The 16,944-nt window shown below is 64.8% G+C and overlaps 5 protein-coding genes across 5 annotated transcripts; all 5 read right to left on the bottom strand.

Moving 5' to 3' along the window:
* Positions 1 to 183: 183 nt before the first annotated feature.
* On the bottom strand, positions 184 to 4,917 carry LMJF_01_0720 (conserved hypothetical protein; the record flags this gene model as incomplete). The annotated part of the gene is made up of 1 exon (XM_003721546.1): positions 184 to 4,917. The coding sequence occupies one exon, from the start codon at positions 4,915 to 4,917 to the stop codon at positions 184 to 186; it is 4,734 nt and encodes a 1,577-aa protein (XP_003721594.1).
* Positions 4,918 to 5,511: 594 nt separating this feature from the next.
* LMJF_01_0710 (putative ubiquitin activating enzyme) lies at positions 5,512 to 7,137 on the bottom strand (the record flags this gene model as incomplete). Its single annotated transcript, XM_003721545.1, has 1 exon — positions 5,512 to 7,137. One exon carries the CDS (start codon positions 7,135 to 7,137, stop codon positions 5,512 to 5,514), a length of 1,626 nt encoding a protein of 541 aa, XP_003721593.1.
* Positions 7,138 to 8,527: 1,390 nt separating this feature from the next.
* Positions 8,528 to 9,292, bottom strand: LMJF_01_0700 (hypothetical protein; the record flags this gene model as incomplete). The annotated part of the gene is made up of 1 exon (XM_003721544.1): positions 8,528 to 9,292. One exon carries the CDS (start codon positions 9,290 to 9,292, stop codon positions 8,528 to 8,530), a length of 765 nt encoding a protein of 254 aa, XP_003721592.1.
* Positions 9,293 to 12,014: 2,722 nt separating this feature from the next.
* Positions 12,015 to 12,707, bottom strand: LMJF_01_0690 (hypothetical protein; the record flags this gene model as incomplete). Its single annotated transcript, XM_003721543.1, has 1 exon — positions 12,015 to 12,707. One exon carries the CDS (start codon positions 12,705 to 12,707, stop codon positions 12,015 to 12,017), a length of 693 nt encoding a protein of 230 aa, XP_003721591.1.
* A 1,637-nt stretch (positions 12,708 to 14,344) lies between these two features.
* Positions 14,345 to 16,747, bottom strand: LMJF_01_0680 (hypothetical protein; the record flags this gene model as incomplete). The annotated part of the gene is made up of 1 exon (XM_003721542.1): positions 14,345 to 16,747. One exon carries the CDS (start codon positions 16,745 to 16,747, stop codon positions 14,345 to 14,347), a length of 2,403 nt encoding a protein of 800 aa, XP_003721590.1.
* Between the last annotated feature and the right edge of the window lie 197 nt (positions 16,748 to 16,944).

The following is a 16,944-nucleotide window of genomic DNA, read 5'->3' as shown; positions in this document are numbered from 1 at the left end:
CCGCAGTCGCGGTGTGTTTGCCAGCCACTGCCGCTGCACAGGAGGGAGGAGAGCCTTTCCTGCATGACAGAGTGCAACAGACGCGTTTTCTTTTGGTGTGTGCGTGCGTGTGTGTGTGTGCGTGTGTGTGTGCATGGTGGTGGTGGTGGTGGTGGTGGTGGGATGGCGGCGCCTGCGCATGCATTACGTTGTGCTGAAGAGGTCTTCCGGGTCCATCCGAGGGAGGGGTTTCGGTCTCTCCTGCTGTGGTGGGGACGCGGCGCTAGCGCCGGCACCGCCGCTGTTCGCCGTCTCGGTCGCGCTGGCGGACCCCGCCGCTGCGGCTGCCGGCCCCTTCTGCTGCCTCTGAGAGAGCAGCAGCGCCCTCTGAGCCTCCAGTCGCTCTACAAAGTCGGCGTCCATCTTGTCGGCGCCGTACGTGTCGCGCAGGCAGCGAAGTAGCGCGCCGATCTGCGCGCCTGTGAGCTCATCGCTGCGCTTCCACAGCGCGGAGAGTACCGTGGCCATGGCAGTGCGGAGAACATCACCAGGTGCGGGCAGCGGCGGGGAGGAGGGCTTGTCCTGACGCGTCACCGGTGGCGTAGCGGGAGTCGGCGCATCATCGTCGCTCCTGTGCGCAGCGGCACTGGCGCCCTTGGCGACTGTGCGGAGACCCGTTGAGGTGGCCAGCCAGCACAGGCTCAAGCAGACGTCAACGAGCTGGGCGATGGGCAGCAGGTCACTGCAGACGCGGCGTGTACACGCACGCCGCACGCACGGCAGCGCCACGGCCACGTCGACCAGGGCTGCGCTGCTGAGACTGACAAGTAAGGTTGCAAACCACGGACGAGGCACCACCTCGACGGACAGCTTCGTCGCCGGTGTCCACTGCGAACGTTGTTCTGCAATCCGCTGCTGCTCCGCCAGGGGCAGCAGCGGCTCCTCTGCCGCGTCGACGGTGTCCGGCAGGAGGGTGTACATGAGAAGGAACGTGCTCCGGCAGGCATCGTAGGCGTTGTGCAGCAGCGCTGCGTACCGGTCCGCATAGGCCGTCGGGGCACTCGCATCTTCGACTGTGGCTGCGGCTGCGTAGTGCTCCAGGAGCGATGGCATCAAGTGCACCACATCCACCGGGTACAGCTCCGCGCGGCAGTCCCGGAGACCGAGAAGCATCCATGGGAGCAGGGTGCGGACAACGTTGTCATCTCCGTCTTCGCCTTTCCTTACCTCGCCCGCCGCCGCGCGTGCTTGTGCCGCGTAAGATGCACGGATGTCGCTCCTGGCGAGAAGCGTGGTTGTCACGACCGCCACTGCGCTTGGCGTCAGGGTGCGCAGCACGTGCTGGGCAGCCTGCACACGCCTGTGCACTTGCGCTTCCGCGGCCTCGTCCTCGTTGTCAGTCGTGGCAGCTGCCGCCTCGGCAGCTTCGCCGTTCTCGCTTGGCTGCTGGGCAGAGCGCACCGGACGCCGCGCCGGTACGTCGGGTGCCGCGACCGCTGGGTCTGCGCTCGACGCGCCACAAGACCTCGACGTCGCTGCCGCCTCGGCCACCTGCGCCTCCGCTGCGCACAGGCACAGCCAAAGCTGGTAGACGAGGACGCCAAAAAGCACGTGGTCCGTCACATCGAGCGCCGCGAACCCGTTGATGGCCGTGAGTGTCTCGTGCAACGTCAGCCGCCCCGCTTCTTCCATTACACGACCACGCAAGAGCTCCCATACATCCTTGAAGACGCTCGCCTGCGCCTCGCTGCGCTGGCGGCTCATGTATGCCTCAGCGACGACCGCGAACGGCTCCAGCATCTCACCAAGAGGGGCCTGCTCCACCTGACCAAGCAGCAGCCGACATACACGCGAGTAGTAATGTGACAGAAAGACGTTGGCGCGCTGCAGGGCCGCCACAACGCGCGGGAGCGCTTCGAGAGACACGGCGCTAGCCGCGCCGTTGCCGGCTCCGTCCTCCCCCGTCTGCCGGAGCGCCACACCAATGCGGTGTGTAATGCACTCCTTTGCCAGCGCGCAGTTGCGCTGGTACCGCGGGTTCGCAGACAGCATGTCCAGCAGCACGGCACAGCCGACAGGGTCGACGCGTCGCACAACGTCCCGGGCAGTGAAGCGCGAAAACCAACGCTGCACCGACACATCGTCGATGGCGGACGAGGGCAGCTGACGGACCACCGCGTCCATGCCCTTGACCAAGTACGACGGGGACACGGCAGAGGCGACGGACGTGAGGTGGTTCACGACGGCAACCTGCGCGGTGCGGGGGAGCATGTCAAGCGCGACGACGCACAGCCCCGCCACGAAGGCGGTGGGCGTGACGGAGCGGCCGAGACGACGAAACACCTGCAGGGCGCGTTGGCGGTCATCAGGGGTGATGGCGACCGTGGACATCAACGTCTGGGCTGGCGTGCTAGTTGCGGTTGCCACAAGCGCCACTGTGTGCCCAGCAGATGCACTGGTGGCGGTGCTCGCAACAACCTTGTTGCCGCGGCTGCTGCCCTCCTCTTCGGGGACCATCAACTCCAGCCCCAACAGTACCTGCGACGCCACCGCGGTGTCCGTCATCGCGGCCGGCGAGTGCAGAAGGCGGCGCAGCAGTACACGATGCAGCGGATGATCAGGGATGAGCGAGTGGCGGTGCAGCAGCGCGCGCAGCGTGCGCCGTGCCGCAGCCAGAGGAAGCAAGCGCTCCAGCTCTTCATCTTCTATCCGTGACGGGGGTAAGGCGGCAAGGGAAGTTGCCGTGGAGGCGAGTGCGGCGAGAACGGTGCTGGCGAGCATCTCGTAAGTCTCGGCCCAGTGCGGACAGCTCACACGCAACAACAGACACAGCAGCGCAAGCAGCTGCGTCGGGGTCACCGTCGCCACGTCGCTGGTGGCGGCAGGGCTCTGCAGATGGTTGCACACGCGGCACACCTGCGCGCACACGACGTCCATTAAAGGGTAGTAGTCTCCATCCGTCACCTCCAGCAGCTGCTTCCGCTGCTGCGGAGCGTTCAATCCACCGTTACTGCCATCGGCACCGGTGTTGTGGGCTTGTCGCCGCTGCGTGCGGTTGGACGCGGATGGGACGGTTGACAGTGCGCGCAGCAACGCCGTGCAGTCCGCCAAGGCGGCTGCGGCGTCGTCCGTGCGCGGACGGCGCGCAAAGTACGCCATCCAGAGAGTCGTCAGGTGCGTGACAGCGTGTCCAGAGACGGCGTAGTGGCGTAGGGCCGCTGTCACGTCCAGCAGCACGGCTGCGCCAGGCAGCGCCTCGACAGCCTCACCCGTGGCGTCGTCAGCGACGCTCTGAGCGGCCCGCTCTGCCGCGCGCGCTAGAACTCGGGTGACCTCGGGCAGCAACGCAAGGTGAAAGAAGCGGTGGAGTTGGTGATGACCGGGTACCGCGGCGCGGCCGAGCAGCCGTGCCATTGTCACGGCCGCGGCTCCGGTGAAGGCGGCAGCCGGTGGGGCTGCGTCCAGGCCGTCGCCGCTGGGCAGTCGGAGGACACGCTGCCGCAGCGCCGCGATCACGTCGCCGCCGCCTGTCGTCTGACCTGGCCCACTCCTCCGCAGCACCTCGAGGTAGTCGGCGGCGATGGGGCCAAGAACGTCATCGGCAAGCGCGCCGCACTGGTATATACGTGTGAGGACGAGCGCGAGGGCGGGCGGTGGCAGCAGGGACGCGATCTGTCGCGTGTGCAGGGCAAGGGCGCGGCGGAGCGGCATGTACACCGAGTTCTTCATTGAGGCCGCGGAAACGGGGCGAGCCACTGCCGTCGTTGCCGAGGACGCGAGAGCGCCCGCGCCGTCGCCGGGCTCTGAAGTCACTGCTTCGCCCGCGCTCTCGTGCACGCCGCCGCCCTCCTCCTCCAGCTCCGCGAGATTCCCTTGTAGCGGCGGTAGTGGTGGTGCCTCCGCTTCGCCAACGCGTTGGTGCACGTACGGCATCACCTGTTCCCACAGCGCCACCACCACCGCTGGCGGCAGCGCCGATACGTGGCGAAGCCCATCCGTGCGTGTGGCCGCTGCCATGTACTGCAGATGGGCTGCCAGGCACTGCAGCGCCGCTGCTAGCTTCGCGTCGGTGACGGTCGCTGCTGCGTCGCCGGCTAACGGGGCCGACGACGTGGCGGCAACGTGTGCGAAGTGGAAGAGAAGCGGCAGCGCTCGCGTTCGCAGCTCTTCAAAGTTGGCGCGCACGTCGCTCGGTGCAGCGGCGGCCAACTTCGAGGCCGGAGCCGCGGAGCACGGCGGCAAGTGCGCCGAAGAAGAGAGCTCGAGCGCCTCCAGCACCGTCGCGCACTCCAGCAGCGCGACCGCCTCATCCGCCGTGTGAGGGATGCGGAGAAGGGCGTCTTCAGCGCCCTCCAGCTCTTCTTGGGTAGCACGCTGCTGCCCCACCAGTAGCGACGTCTGGGTCGCTTGTCGCGGGTGCCTTCGAGACCGAGGCGGCTGCTTCAACGCTTCCCGCGACTGCACGTGCACGGCACGGTCCGCTGCGCTGGCCTCTGTGTTGCCGTCATCGGTGGAGCCGTGCCGATGCTCGCCGCGGGAATGACGAGCGGTGGCCTCGCTCTCTGTGCAGCCATGGCGCCGGCGGCTGCCACGATGGTGCCTCGGCGAAGACAGCGCGGGTGAGGGGCCGGAGACAGGGAGTACCACCGAAAGATTGTTGCCGAGGTCCATCACGTGGCGACGCCGTCTCGTTTGCGGCTGCGTGGCTGCGGACCCGCTCGCTGCCGCTGTACGCCCCTGGGTCGATGCTGTGGTGGCGGTCGTCGTTGCGTAGCAACGCCGGCCTCTTGGCTGCGGCGAGAGCCCGAAGCTGCCAAGCCCTCGGAGCTTGAAGGCGGCAGTGCGCCGCGCGCTCGTCCGCCATGCCGTCGCTGATGCTCCCGCCTCCGCGAAATCAAAAACATGGCCTGAGTATGGAGAAGACGCGCTCATCATCATCGACGACGACGCGAGGGGCACGGGAGCGACCGACGCCGCCGTCGACGGTGATGCAGCACGCCCTGGCAGACGTCGCAGCTGCGCGAGGTGGGCTCGCGTGACCGTAGCGGCCCTCGAGGGCTGCATGATGCTGTTATGGGCGAGATAGATCTGGCTCGTGCGCGTGGCAGCTTGTCGGCGCAGGCGTCGTTGTGCAGAGTAGAAGAGGAGAGGAGCGCAAGAAGAAGGCGATGGGTGAGAAGTGTGTGTGTGTGTGGGGGGGGGGTCGTTGGCACGGCGATGCGCGGAGGAGGGCGGGCGCGGTGTGCGTGCCGAGCCGACCTTGCAGGCATCTGTGCGCTTGGGCGGATCGCACTGCAGCGGCAGCGAGAATGGAAAGCATGTCGACGCATTCTGCAATGTGCTGGCGTGCGTGGGTGTGAACCGCGAATACGCAAGTTGAAGAACAAACCCCACGCAGAGAGCGCGCGAGAGCGAAGAGGGGCGGGGGGGGGGGGCCTCCCCCCCCCCCCCCCCCCCGCGCTGGAGTCTGCACAAGGGTGACCAGCGACAGGACCACCGCTCTCTCCGTCGCGCATCTACGCCGTCGTGATCTTACGCCCACACAGGCGGCCCCTGCCACTGCACCAGCGCCGACACGCGTGCGTTGTCGGCTGCGCCGAAGCACTCCACCGTGGCCATGCGCGCACCATCCTTCCACTGCTTCACAAATTCCTCGTGGCCGGCGGCGCAGAGCATGCTGGCGATGCTCTCGTGCTTCACCGCTCCCGCTTCCTTGACGGCGTTCGGCAGTGGCACTTCCACGAGCTTCGACGCCGACTGGAAGACCAGTAAAACGATGCCCCTGCGCAGCAGTGCCGCCGCAGTGGCATCCGGCGCGAGCAGCTCAATGAGCGCGTCACGGAACGCGACAGCGCTGACGGCACTCGCGTCAGCCGCGACGACGGGACACGGCTCGCAGACCAGACAGCGACCCGCCACGTCGCCGCTGCCGTGCATCGGGGAGCCGCGGCACGGCTCGACGTTCGTGTGCACACCCGCCTCGGTGGCACCGTTGTAAAAGGCGTAGTTGTTCAACTCCGGCGCACACCCCGTCAACCACTTCATGAGCTCCGTCACGGCCTGCCCCGCCACGTATGCGTTGGTGAAGCCGACGGCGGGCACAACGTTCTTGATTACCCCGACCGTGAACAAGTCGTCGATCGGAGCGCCGCCGATGCCGAACGCGGCCTGGCGCGCTCGTGCTCGTTCCGTGACCCAGCGCACGTGCTCGGCGTTGTCGGGGTTTAGTAGCTCGTCCCTGTCACCGTCCTTGCTGTCCTCCTCGCACCCTCCACCAGCGACTGCACCGTCGCCATCACCGCCTTGGCTGCGACGCCGGGACCGATGGCGGTGATGCTCTGGCCACTCCTTCAGCTGCACGTAGAGAACGCAGTGCTCCGGCGCGCGCGGCACCGACTCAAGGGTGCACAGCGGCACCGTTTCCCGCGTGGCACCGTTGTTGTACAGGTACATCTCGCACTCGATGCATGGGGTGCGGTTGTGCGCCATGTGAATGACTCGACAGTGCCCTTCGAAGCCCTCCGTGCCGGTGTCGATGATCAGCTTGGCGTCTTCTATCACGTAGTTGCCGATGCGGTACACTGCAGCCGGCGCTTGTGCCGCGGAGGCTGCCACTGCGTCCTCTGGCGGTGCTGCCGACCGTGCGGCGGGCGGCGACGCGGACGCAGGGGTAGGGACGATGACGCGCGTGGCGATTTCGGCGACTTTGCGGTTGATCCAGCGCCGAGCCGGAATCGAGTCGACGGCGAGCAGCACCGCGTCGAAGCTGCGGTAGAAGTCGTCTGGTTGATCCTCTAGACAGCCGACGACTGCTGTGACGGACACGCCAGGACATCGCGCCTGCACCGCTGCCGCTGCCGTGGTGCTCTTGGCCTTGCCGATGTCGCTGTGCGTGAAGAGAAACTGGCGATTCAAGTTGGACAGTTCGATGAGATCCATGTCGATCACGGTGAGGTGAGCGAAGCCGCTTAGGGCGAGGAGGTGTAGGAGCTCGCAGCCGATGCCGCCGGCGCCGACGACCAGCGGCTTCACAAACGACCAATCCTTCAGCGCAGGGTCGAAGTCGGCGGTGGCGAACTGGGCGGATGGGCTGACTAGCGTCGCCAGTGCGTCGCTTGCCTGCGTGAAGGCCAGCCGCGACGGCGTCCGTGACGACATCGGCTGACGTGATCGTGCTGCGGGGCACTGCTGCGTTGCTTCTTGCTCAATCCACGAACACGGCACAGCACAACATGTGAGATGGACGCAACGGAGGAAGAGGGGAGGGGGCCTCGCCACGTGCGAGGTGGGCGAGCGAGAGAGCAGCTGCCGTCTTCTGCAGGGGTCCAGAGGGCTATGGCGGATGGTGGCGGTGGCGCGAGGTTGGACAGTCCCCACCCTACAAAGCAAGTGCGCGCGGTGCCCTGGCCACGACCGCTTGTGTGTCGTGTGTGTGTGGGGGAGTTTCCCCTTCGGCAGTGCTCGTTTCCCCGATCCCGGTGCCGTTGGTCTGCATGGGGCAGAGACGGCGCCACACACTTGCAAGCGCAACGTCGACTCGAATCCCGTGTACGAGAGCCGGAGACACACCGGACGAGGAGCTGAGGCGGAGCAAGAACGTGTGTGGCGCAGACGTGTGCGACGCTACACACAGGCGCACGCACAAGACCGACTAGAAGCGATGTCGACGCAGAGAGAGAGAGAGAGAGAGAGAAAGAGGAGGGGAGGGCGCAGGCACTGCACGTACCGCTCTTCATCGTCTTGTGGACGCACGCGCGTGCGCGTGTGTGGTCAGGGAGGGAGAGAAGGGCGGGGGAGGAGCGTGTGCGAGGGCGTTGCACGGGAGGCCATGAAGTGAGTCCGGCATCGTCGTCACCATCGACCGGACCTCTGGTCTGTCTATCTGTCTGTGTGCGTGTAGGGGGGGGGCGCGTCATCAGCATGTCCAAGGCACGCCTTCGGCATTACCACGTAGGCTATCCTCGCCTAGCAAGAACCACAACGATGATGGAGTGAAAGCTGATTGTTGCGATCACGACACCTACACCGAGACGGGCCACGCCAGTGATCCGACCGGTGAGTCGGGGCAACCAAGGGTTCGGCATCCACCGCAACCCACCATGAGCTGGCCGCAAGCAAATCCGTTGGCGTCACCACGCAGAACAACACGTTGAGAACGTCTCCGTCTGGCAAACACACACACACACACACACACACACACACACACACACACACACACAAACGAGAGCCACACCGGCACGCCGACGCGCACGCGTAGGCGCACTTTGTGAAAGAGGTTATGCCATGCTCGTCAGCGTTACACCACCCGCGCCGACGCCAGCGACAGTTATGACCGGTGGCTCAACGGGCATCATCGGGATCACCGTCCCACCCAGTTGCGGATGTTGGTGCATCCCGCGGGCGGTGAAGTCGCCTCAACTCACAATGGCGTTGCCGGGCCAGTCGCCGCGTATCGACAACTCGCGATGATGCTGTGCCACCGCGCACGGCACACAGAAGCAGGAGACGAGCACATCCAACAGGATGCTCTCCCACTGCTCGCTCAGCTTCAGCTTCGAAGCCCATGGCACACACGGCGTGGCGTGTGTGCCATCACGTCCGATTCTCCTGTGCGTGGCGCGGCAGCTTCAGATGGTGCTGTGGCCGGGGGCGTCACTGATATCACTTCTGCGGCAGCTTCCCCCGTGCCTGCTGGCTCAGCAGCCGCAGCCTCCGCCGTGACGTCGCTGTCGCGTGCCCTGTGCGGCTGTGACTCTACCTCTGCCGTCGTCGCCTCCTCAGCTTGCGCCCCCGTCTCGCCCGCCTCCGTCGCTGCTGCAGTGTCGGCATTGAGGCGATCCATCTTCACGAATAGGTCGTTGCCGACGAGGCCATAGCGCTTCCGCAGCTCTCGGCGGGTGATGAGCGTGTGCAGCGTGATGGACGACAGCGGCGTGACAACGGGCCACAGCTGCATGCACCAAAAAACATCGAAGCACAGGAGAGCGGCGGTGATCGGATCGAACATGCCACGCTGCTGGCGGTACAGATAGTTGAAGTGCGTGCTGCTGATGCAGTAGATGCACATGACGGAGTCCATGGCAGAGGGGACGTCCGTGGAGAGGCCGAAGAGCCTTGTGTTCCACAGTAGGGATGTCTGTTCCTCGCCATACCCTGGTGCGGCCTCGGGCTGCAGCGGATACGGCAGCGGACCGCCGTTGTTGCCTCTGCCTACACAGCTGCTTGCCGCCACGTAGCTGGCGGCCGGCACATAGGCGTACTGGTACTGCGCGGGAGGCGGGCAGAATGCTGGCGACCCGGGCGGCGCTGTCATGCAGGCGGACAAGGTGTGTAGGGCTGCTGCTGCTGCTGGTAAGGGTATGCCATGTACGGATGCTGTGGCGGCGCTGCCTACTGCGTGCGTTGCGACCAGTTGAAGACGGGCTTCACCACGGCCACGCACGAGCCGTTGTTGTCACCGGCGCTGCCTTGCATGCAGTGCAAGCTGGTCTGTGCGGAGCTGTCGCTGCCTGTGTTGTTCGTCCACAACGCTTCCTCCCGCTGCACTACGGGTAGTCCAGAGATTGCAGGCGACCATCCACTATGGCCTGACCCGCTTCCCGCCGAGCTGCCCGGCAGAGGCGAGGGCGCATCGCTGCCCGTGACGACGCTGTGGAGACCCTCTCGAGTGCTGAGGGCGGCGCCGCTGCTGTTGCTTCGGTAAAACGCACTGCGCCGAAGCTCATCGACCAGCGGCGCCGGAGCGTCCGTGCCGTCGTTCTGCCGGTAGAGGATCGGCACACCATGCATCTCACTAGATGGCGGCACGTACACTATTGCCTGCAGCTGGTGTCGTTTGTTGATGGGGTTGCGGCAGCGGCGCACTGCTGTCACTTTCGTTGGTCGTGCAGTGGCTGCTCGAGAGCGGCAAGGATGTTGGACGTGGTCGATACGGGTTCTGCGTGCGCCCAGAGACTTGTGCTGGGACACAGGGCGCGCGACGGTGACGAAGTCGTCGTGCGTAGCTGACGAACAGAGAGAACGAGGGGCGAGAGAGAAGTGGCGCGGACGGTGCGTCGGTGTGTGCGTGGGATACAGATCTGCTTGGCAGATGCCTGCGAGGCGCCAGCGGGGGTGGGGTTGCGGGGGAGGGGAGGCAAGGAGTATCCACACTTGCCCTGAACTCTTGGCGCTGCGACTGCGGCGGTCGTGCTGATGGCAGCCGAGCCGTTGACTCATCGCTTGCATCGCGATACATGTGCGATCTTTCGGGTTCTCGCCTGCCCGCGGTATCGCGATCAGTGAAGGCGTGCGCACAGTCCCCTTCTCCCTCCTCCCGGTCCTTCCACCACTCGCACGCCGGATTCTTCCGGCGGCGACGTCAGAGAAACAGCGCAACTCAGTGAGAGGAGACGGCACTGGTGACGCCGCGAACACCCGCGTCCACGCGCACGCGCTTGCCTTGCCGAGAGAAGCAGCTGCGTTATCGAAACACAGGAAGCCGAAGGCGTGCCTTGGACATGCTGATGACGCGCCCCCCCCCCCTACACGCACACAGACAGATAGACAGACCAGGGGTCCGGTTGATGGTGACGACGATGCCGGACTCACTTCATGGCCTCCCGTGCAACGCCCTCGCACACGCTCCTCCCCCGCCCTTCTCTCCTTCCCTGACCACACACGCGCACGCGCATGCGTCCACAAGACGATGAAGAGCGGTACGTGCAGTGCCTGCGCCCAATGCACGGCGGGCATGGCGACTTGGAGGGCATCGAGGCAGGGCAGGACGGAGCAAGCAGGGAAAGGAGGAACACAGGCTCGCCCTTCTCCGGCGCGAGTGTGCGACAGCGCGGGGTGCGTGTGCGTGTCTGTGGGTGGGCGGAGAGGGGAGAGGTGGAGTGTGTATGTGTGTGTGTGTGTGTGTGAGCTTCGCTTGAGGACATGTGTGCAGCGAGGGAAGAAGGAGAGCGAGAGGGATTTGGGGTTGATCAACCATCATCATCATCACCGTCACTCGCACCCTGCGCACGCGCGTGGGTGAGCAGCGTTGCTGTGAAGGAGAGAGCATGGTGAAGGTGACCAGTGTGTGTGTGGGAGGGAGGGGGGGGGGGCTCCGCATTTTGGTTCATCTGGTGCCACCGCACCGCTGGCCTGCGTGTGGGGGAATGCAGGCGCGCAGGTCGAGGGTGGTGGTGGTTTTGGTGGTGGTGGTGGTGTCCGCTCACGCGTCAGACACCGACGCCGTGATGCCCAGCGCTTCCACACGGTACACACACACACACACACTAAGCGAAAACACGTACACGAAGAAAGAGAGAGAGAGAGCACAAGCACATGGACGCGCGGCACACCGACGCACACTCTCCTCCGCGGCAACGCGGCAGGTCCGAACAACAACCGTCCACCGATTCACAATATATATATATATATATGTATATATAGAGAGGGAGAGAAAACAGCAAGCACATTGAAGCGGGGCCAGCGATACACCCAATCTACCCGGAAAGCAGAACACCAACCACAGCGAGGGCATCGAGGGGGTGGGGGAGGAGGGGAGGGAGGGGTGATGGCCAAGAGATCGGAAGCAAGCACGCGAGAGACGGACACGGACACGAGCAGTGTGTGCGCGTGCGATGAGGTACGTGGCCGAGGGAGCGTAACTGGGAAGCAAGCAGACACCTACACACACACACCAACACACACCTACACATATATATATATATATATATATATATACGCTCTTGCTGCTGCCGCTGGTGGTGGTGGTGGTGACGATGATTGGACGAGGGAGTACGAGTGAGTGAGTGGGGGAGGGAGGGGGGGGGAGTGTGGCAGAGAAACATAAAGGCAAACACAGATGGCCGTAATTGAGGGAGAGGGAGGAGGAGGGCTGAAGGCGCAGCGGTGAGGGGTGATGTCGGCGGCGAGCGCGTGCATGTCGCATCATCCACAAGCACCATGCGAAGACCCATGCATGCACAGACGACTCTGGTGCTGCTTAGCCAGTTCGATCCACGTTCTCCCCCTTGCCTCTTCTGCCGAGCGGGTGCCGTCGGCTAGATTGTGTGCACTGTCGCTGGGGTCTGCAGCGAGTAGCGGTTGCTGAAGACGCCGCCGCACCAGTCGCCCTGGTGCATGATCTCGCGCTGATGCTGGGCAATGGCGCACGGCAGGCAGAAGCATACGGTCAGGAGGTCCAGCATCGACTCTGTCGTACAGTCACAGCCACTGCTGCTGCTGCCATGCGTATTGGAGTTGACAGGCGCGCCCGCCGAGTGCAGGTTGTAGCGTCTGCGGATGGCGCTGCGCATAAAGTAGGTGTGGAAGTGGAGCGAGCTCGGCAGGTACGAGGACACTGCGCTGAGCCCGACATCGACGCAGAACAGCCCCCAGCAGACGGGGAGGTAAAGGCCCTCTGTGTCGTTCATGAGAAAGTTGTGGTGCGCACTGGCGGTGCAGTACATGCACAGGCAAGCGTCGAGACACACGGCGCAGCTCTCGTGGCAGTTGAGGATGCCACTCGTGAAGTCGTGCCGCAGGTCCTGTGCGTGGTGCGGCACGCTCTCATGAGCGCTGCCACTATTGTCCCCGTCGTGGTACACCTCGACTTTCGCCTCGGCCGGCACCGCCGCATCGTCGATGGTGAGAGCGGCTTCCGGGTAGCTGGCGCCTTCGACGTCGTCGCCGAATCGCAGCACCGTGGCGCGCATGGGCACCTGCGCGTCGTTGAAAAGGTCGGACTTGCTCATGGTGGGTGGCGCTGTGCTGCTGGCTTTATGGACTGCTTCTTGTCTTGCCGCGAGGTGACCGTGCTGGTGGTGGTGGTGGTGGTGGTGGTGGTGCTGGTGATGGTGGTGCTGGTGCTGGTGGTGCTGGTGGTGGAGAGAGAGAGAGAGAGAGAGAGAGGCAGCGGAAAGCAGAATGGGCGGGCGAAGGCAGTAGGAGGAGCTGCCGCGAAGGGAACGGCACGCACACAAACGCACACACACACACGTGTTATACATGCGTGTGTGTGTGTGTGAGTGTGTGAGGATCGATGTGACGACCGCCCACAACCGGCACCCATGATGGGCGTGCAAGCAGCGGAGCGAGAGAGGAGATGGGTGGTCAAGGACAGGTTTGAAGGAGCGAGGGCGCGGAGTAGAGACGCTTACTGCTTGATCCATTCACGTCCAGCGACAGTGCATCTGGCCGACGCGTCTCCGCGTGCAACGGGTCGCGGTGCCGTATATCGAAAAGGGGGGTCCTGAGGACCGAGTCGCTGTCCGCCTGTGCTGCAGACCCGCACGACGCAGATGCCGGCAGACACATGCGCCCTTGCACAAGGTGCACAGAGCAGAATTGGAAGACGACGATGAATAAAGTGCTCGCGCGCGCTCTGGAAGTTTATTGAGATAGATAGCTAGGTATATAGGTATATGCATACGTGTGCGTGCGCGCGCGCCCGCAAAGTCGACCGGACAACGTCTCGTCTCGTCTCCTCTTCCTCGCAACGCGAGCCCTCCTCTTTCTCCCGCGCAGCGCGAGGTCAATCCGCACCCCCTCCCCCAACGCCGACTCTACGCCAGCCCTCGACAACCCTTTCACAGGCCCCCGCATCCTACCCCCCTCGGGTGGGCCAGTGTGAGGGGCCGGCTGCGATGCGCTCGAGCCGCGCTGACACGCTCTGCCCATCATATGGACAGTGCAAGCCTGTGCGCACTGTCGCGGGTGGCACCGACGCAACGCCATGCACGACATGGCCGCTGACGTCCGTAGCCCTAACTCGCGCTCTGGCGGGCACCCCCGTTCGTCACAGATGCTCGACCCTGGTCACCACCACAGGTGGTTCGGCATGGGCCGGGACGGCGGAGGGAGGGGGGAGCGGGAGGAGCGGGAGGAGCGGGGCGTGGGATGGGGTGGGCTGCCCTGCAGCCTAGGTTACCCCCACGCACAGAGGTGTGCGCGTGTGTGTCTGTGCGCCACCACCCCGTCATCCGTGCCGTAGCGAGACGGCTGAAGAAGAGCAACGAACTTCGATGCAGTGACCCAAAACCGAGAGCGAGTAGGGGGATGGGGCACCATCGACTCATTGAGGCACCGCATCACTGGCTCAAGAGGCTTGTACATACATGCATACACACATATAATATATATATATATGTGCGTGTGTGTGTGTGTGTGGACCGTGTTGGTGGCGGGCGGCCCCCTCCCCCTCCGCGCGTGCGACTGTCGGTAGGATCGAGGACGATACCGAGTTGGGTGAGCGGGGAGCGCACCGGAGCGACAACAGCGGGCCAAGCCACGCTGGTAATCAATGGTGTCGGAGTCTGGGAGGCTCATCCCTGTCCTTCGGAGGCGCCTGTCACCCGCTTCTCGGGTGCCGAGAATATCACGGACGACTCTCTCACGCGTCTGGAGGGCCCTCGTGCGGCTCCGACTGCTGTTGCTGCGCCTCTTGGTAGATGGACACCGACTTGTGCAGCAGGTTCCGGATGCGGTCAGTCGTTGTTGCGGTGTCTGTCGCCGCTGTGGCAGATGACGACGCTACAGCCGATGGTGGTTCACTCATCTGGTCCACCTCGGTATCCCTCGGCTCCGCATCCATCGAGAAGGACGACCTTCCAGAGCTGCGACGCTGGCTAGGTGCAGCATGCGCCACCGCTACAGCAGTGGACCTCTTCTTGCTTGTCGAGGTCTTCCGTGGCTGCTGCTGCTGAACTTCCACGTCGTCGACAGCCTCCCTCACAGCGCCCCTTGCCGCTGTTGTCCCTGCGGTTACCGCCCTCACGGTAACCGACAGCCTCAGCGGAGACGACGGCGAGGAGGCACCGTGGCCATTACCACGACTGGCACTACTGTGACAGCTGCCGTCGTTGCTGCTGTGGACGCTGACAAGGCTGGTGCTGCTCGGCCGTGCCTCGGGCTGTGAATGTGGGTGCTGCCACTCTGCTGCTGCTGCTGCTGCTGCGGCATTGGAGCTCCTCCGCAACGCCGAAAGCGGGGTATCGGTGGAAATGGAGCGCGGTTCCAGCTGCGCTGGAGCGGCGCGGGTTGCAGCGGCGGCCGTGAGGGAGGTCGTTGAGGCTTGCGAGGTCATTGTTGGTTGAATTTCCGACCGTCCTGATACGAAAACCCGCTGCACCGTGCACCCGCCCCGAGCTCTTGCAGCGGTGCGTGTCGGCGTCGTCGTCATCGCGGCCGAGGGCCTTGATCGCTGGTGCTTGTTGCCATGGCGTGATGTCGTGCCGCCACTGCTTCCTTCGGGCTGTTGCAGCAGCAGCAGCTGCTGCTGCTGCTGCTGCTGCTGAGCAACGAAGTACAGGTACGCGTCCTGCGCCATCTCGCCACCCTTGTAGCTACCGTAGAAGGCCTCAGTGAGCTGGTGATACGACAGCTGTGGGGCGGCGGCCTTCGCAGCGACCTCCGGCACTGCCACGTCCGCCGTGCCGCTGCTGACCGTCATCATCGTGCTTCCGCTGCGGCCGCTCGCTGTGGTGGAAAGGCCTCGGACCCCGTCGCGGTGCACGGGCTGCCCGGTTATGTCCCACAAAACAGACGGCGCTGCGGGCAATGTGGACGACTGCCGTGATCGCGCGTCCGGGCTGCGCGCAGCCGAAGCGCGCTCCTTGTCGCGGGACGCCGTTATCCGCAGCGGCGCTGACGACGACTCTGGCGTGCCTGAGGTGCACAGACAGTGCTGCGAGGCCGTCGCGGACGAAGACGCCGGGTGCGTGAGGGCTGCCATCGGTGCGCTGCGGAAATCGCCTGCGTACACGTCTGTGTCGCCGGCGTTGGGGTTGTGGTGCTGCGGCGACCCTCTCGCCGTCGCGCGGTGAAAGCCAACGCTGTCGTTGTAATCCGCGACATTGAGGACGTCGGCGGTGGTGTGACCGAAGGCCGCCATGGCGCGGCTCGTAATGGGCGTCGTTGGAAGTCCCGGCCTGTGGCTGCTGGCAAAAACGGTGCTGCCGATCGTGGTGTTTGTCGAGAGCGAGTCGCGCCGCAACGGCTGCTGCGGCTGCGCGGCGCTGCCACGTCGTTTCTCATTCTCGCGCATGCGCACCACCGTCGACACCATCGCCTCCGCGAGCGTCTTGTCGAAGACTGCGTTGGACCGCCCGCTGGCGGCGGGCCGCTCTCGGCGGCTGCGCGCGCTGCTCTGATCCGTTGCTACCACTGAAGACTCGTTATCCGTCTGCGGCGCCGACATCGGCAGCGGCAGGGCGTCCGTGTAGCTCGACTTTGGGAACACAGCCCCCGCAAGGTCGTGCGCGTCCAGCGTGTGGGCCAGGAAGCCCCCGTAGTAGGAGATGCGGCGCGGCGAAGGCGACGGGGGCAACGCCCCCAACACCGGCGCTGATGATTTCGATATCAGCGGCGATGCCGACATCGCCCGCGCCAGCGGGGATGGCAATGGACTCACCGACAGCAGTTTTCCATCCTCCACGCACGAGAGGAAGGCGTCTGGGGCAGATGGCGACCGTCGCTCGCGGTGCTGCTTGTGAGAGCCGGGCGCTTGCCTGCGTTGACAGTCAGCGCTGTTCTCGTTGTCGCTGCGGTCCACACAGAGGGAGGGTTCATGACTGGTGCCCTTGCGCGGCTTGGCCAGCAAGGGTGGCGACGCCGACGCTGCTGCCACAGGGTCGACAACGCCAGCAATAACGCCAGAGCGCATTCGTCGCCGATCCGCGAGCGCCTGGCGCACTTGGCTAAGTGCCGTGCGGCCATCGTCATCATCATCATCATCACTGCCGCGGAAGCCGTTAACGGCAGAGAAGGGCGATGCCGACATCGCAGATGAGCCCATACCCTCCTCTCTCCGTGTGCGTGTGTGCCGTCTGTAATCGATCTGTAAGCACACACGCAGGCCCGCAGTGACGTCCTCACCTCACCTCAAGCACGCACGCACGCTCTCTCTCCTTCCAAACAGCCACACGACGGCAATGAAAAGTCGACAGCGGGGAGGCAACGGCGGATGCACGTGTGTGTGTGTGTGCGCGCGCG

The sequence above is a fragment of the Leishmania major genome, chromosome 1, assembly GCF_000002725.2.
Source record: "Leishmania major strain Friedlin complete genome, chromosome 1".
In the NCBI taxonomy this organism is placed as follows: domain Eukaryota; phylum Euglenozoa; class Kinetoplastea; order Trypanosomatida; family Trypanosomatidae; genus Leishmania; species Leishmania major.
The sequence above is the reverse complement of the archived record's forward strand: the minus strand, read 5'-3'. Positions and strand labels throughout refer to the sequence as shown.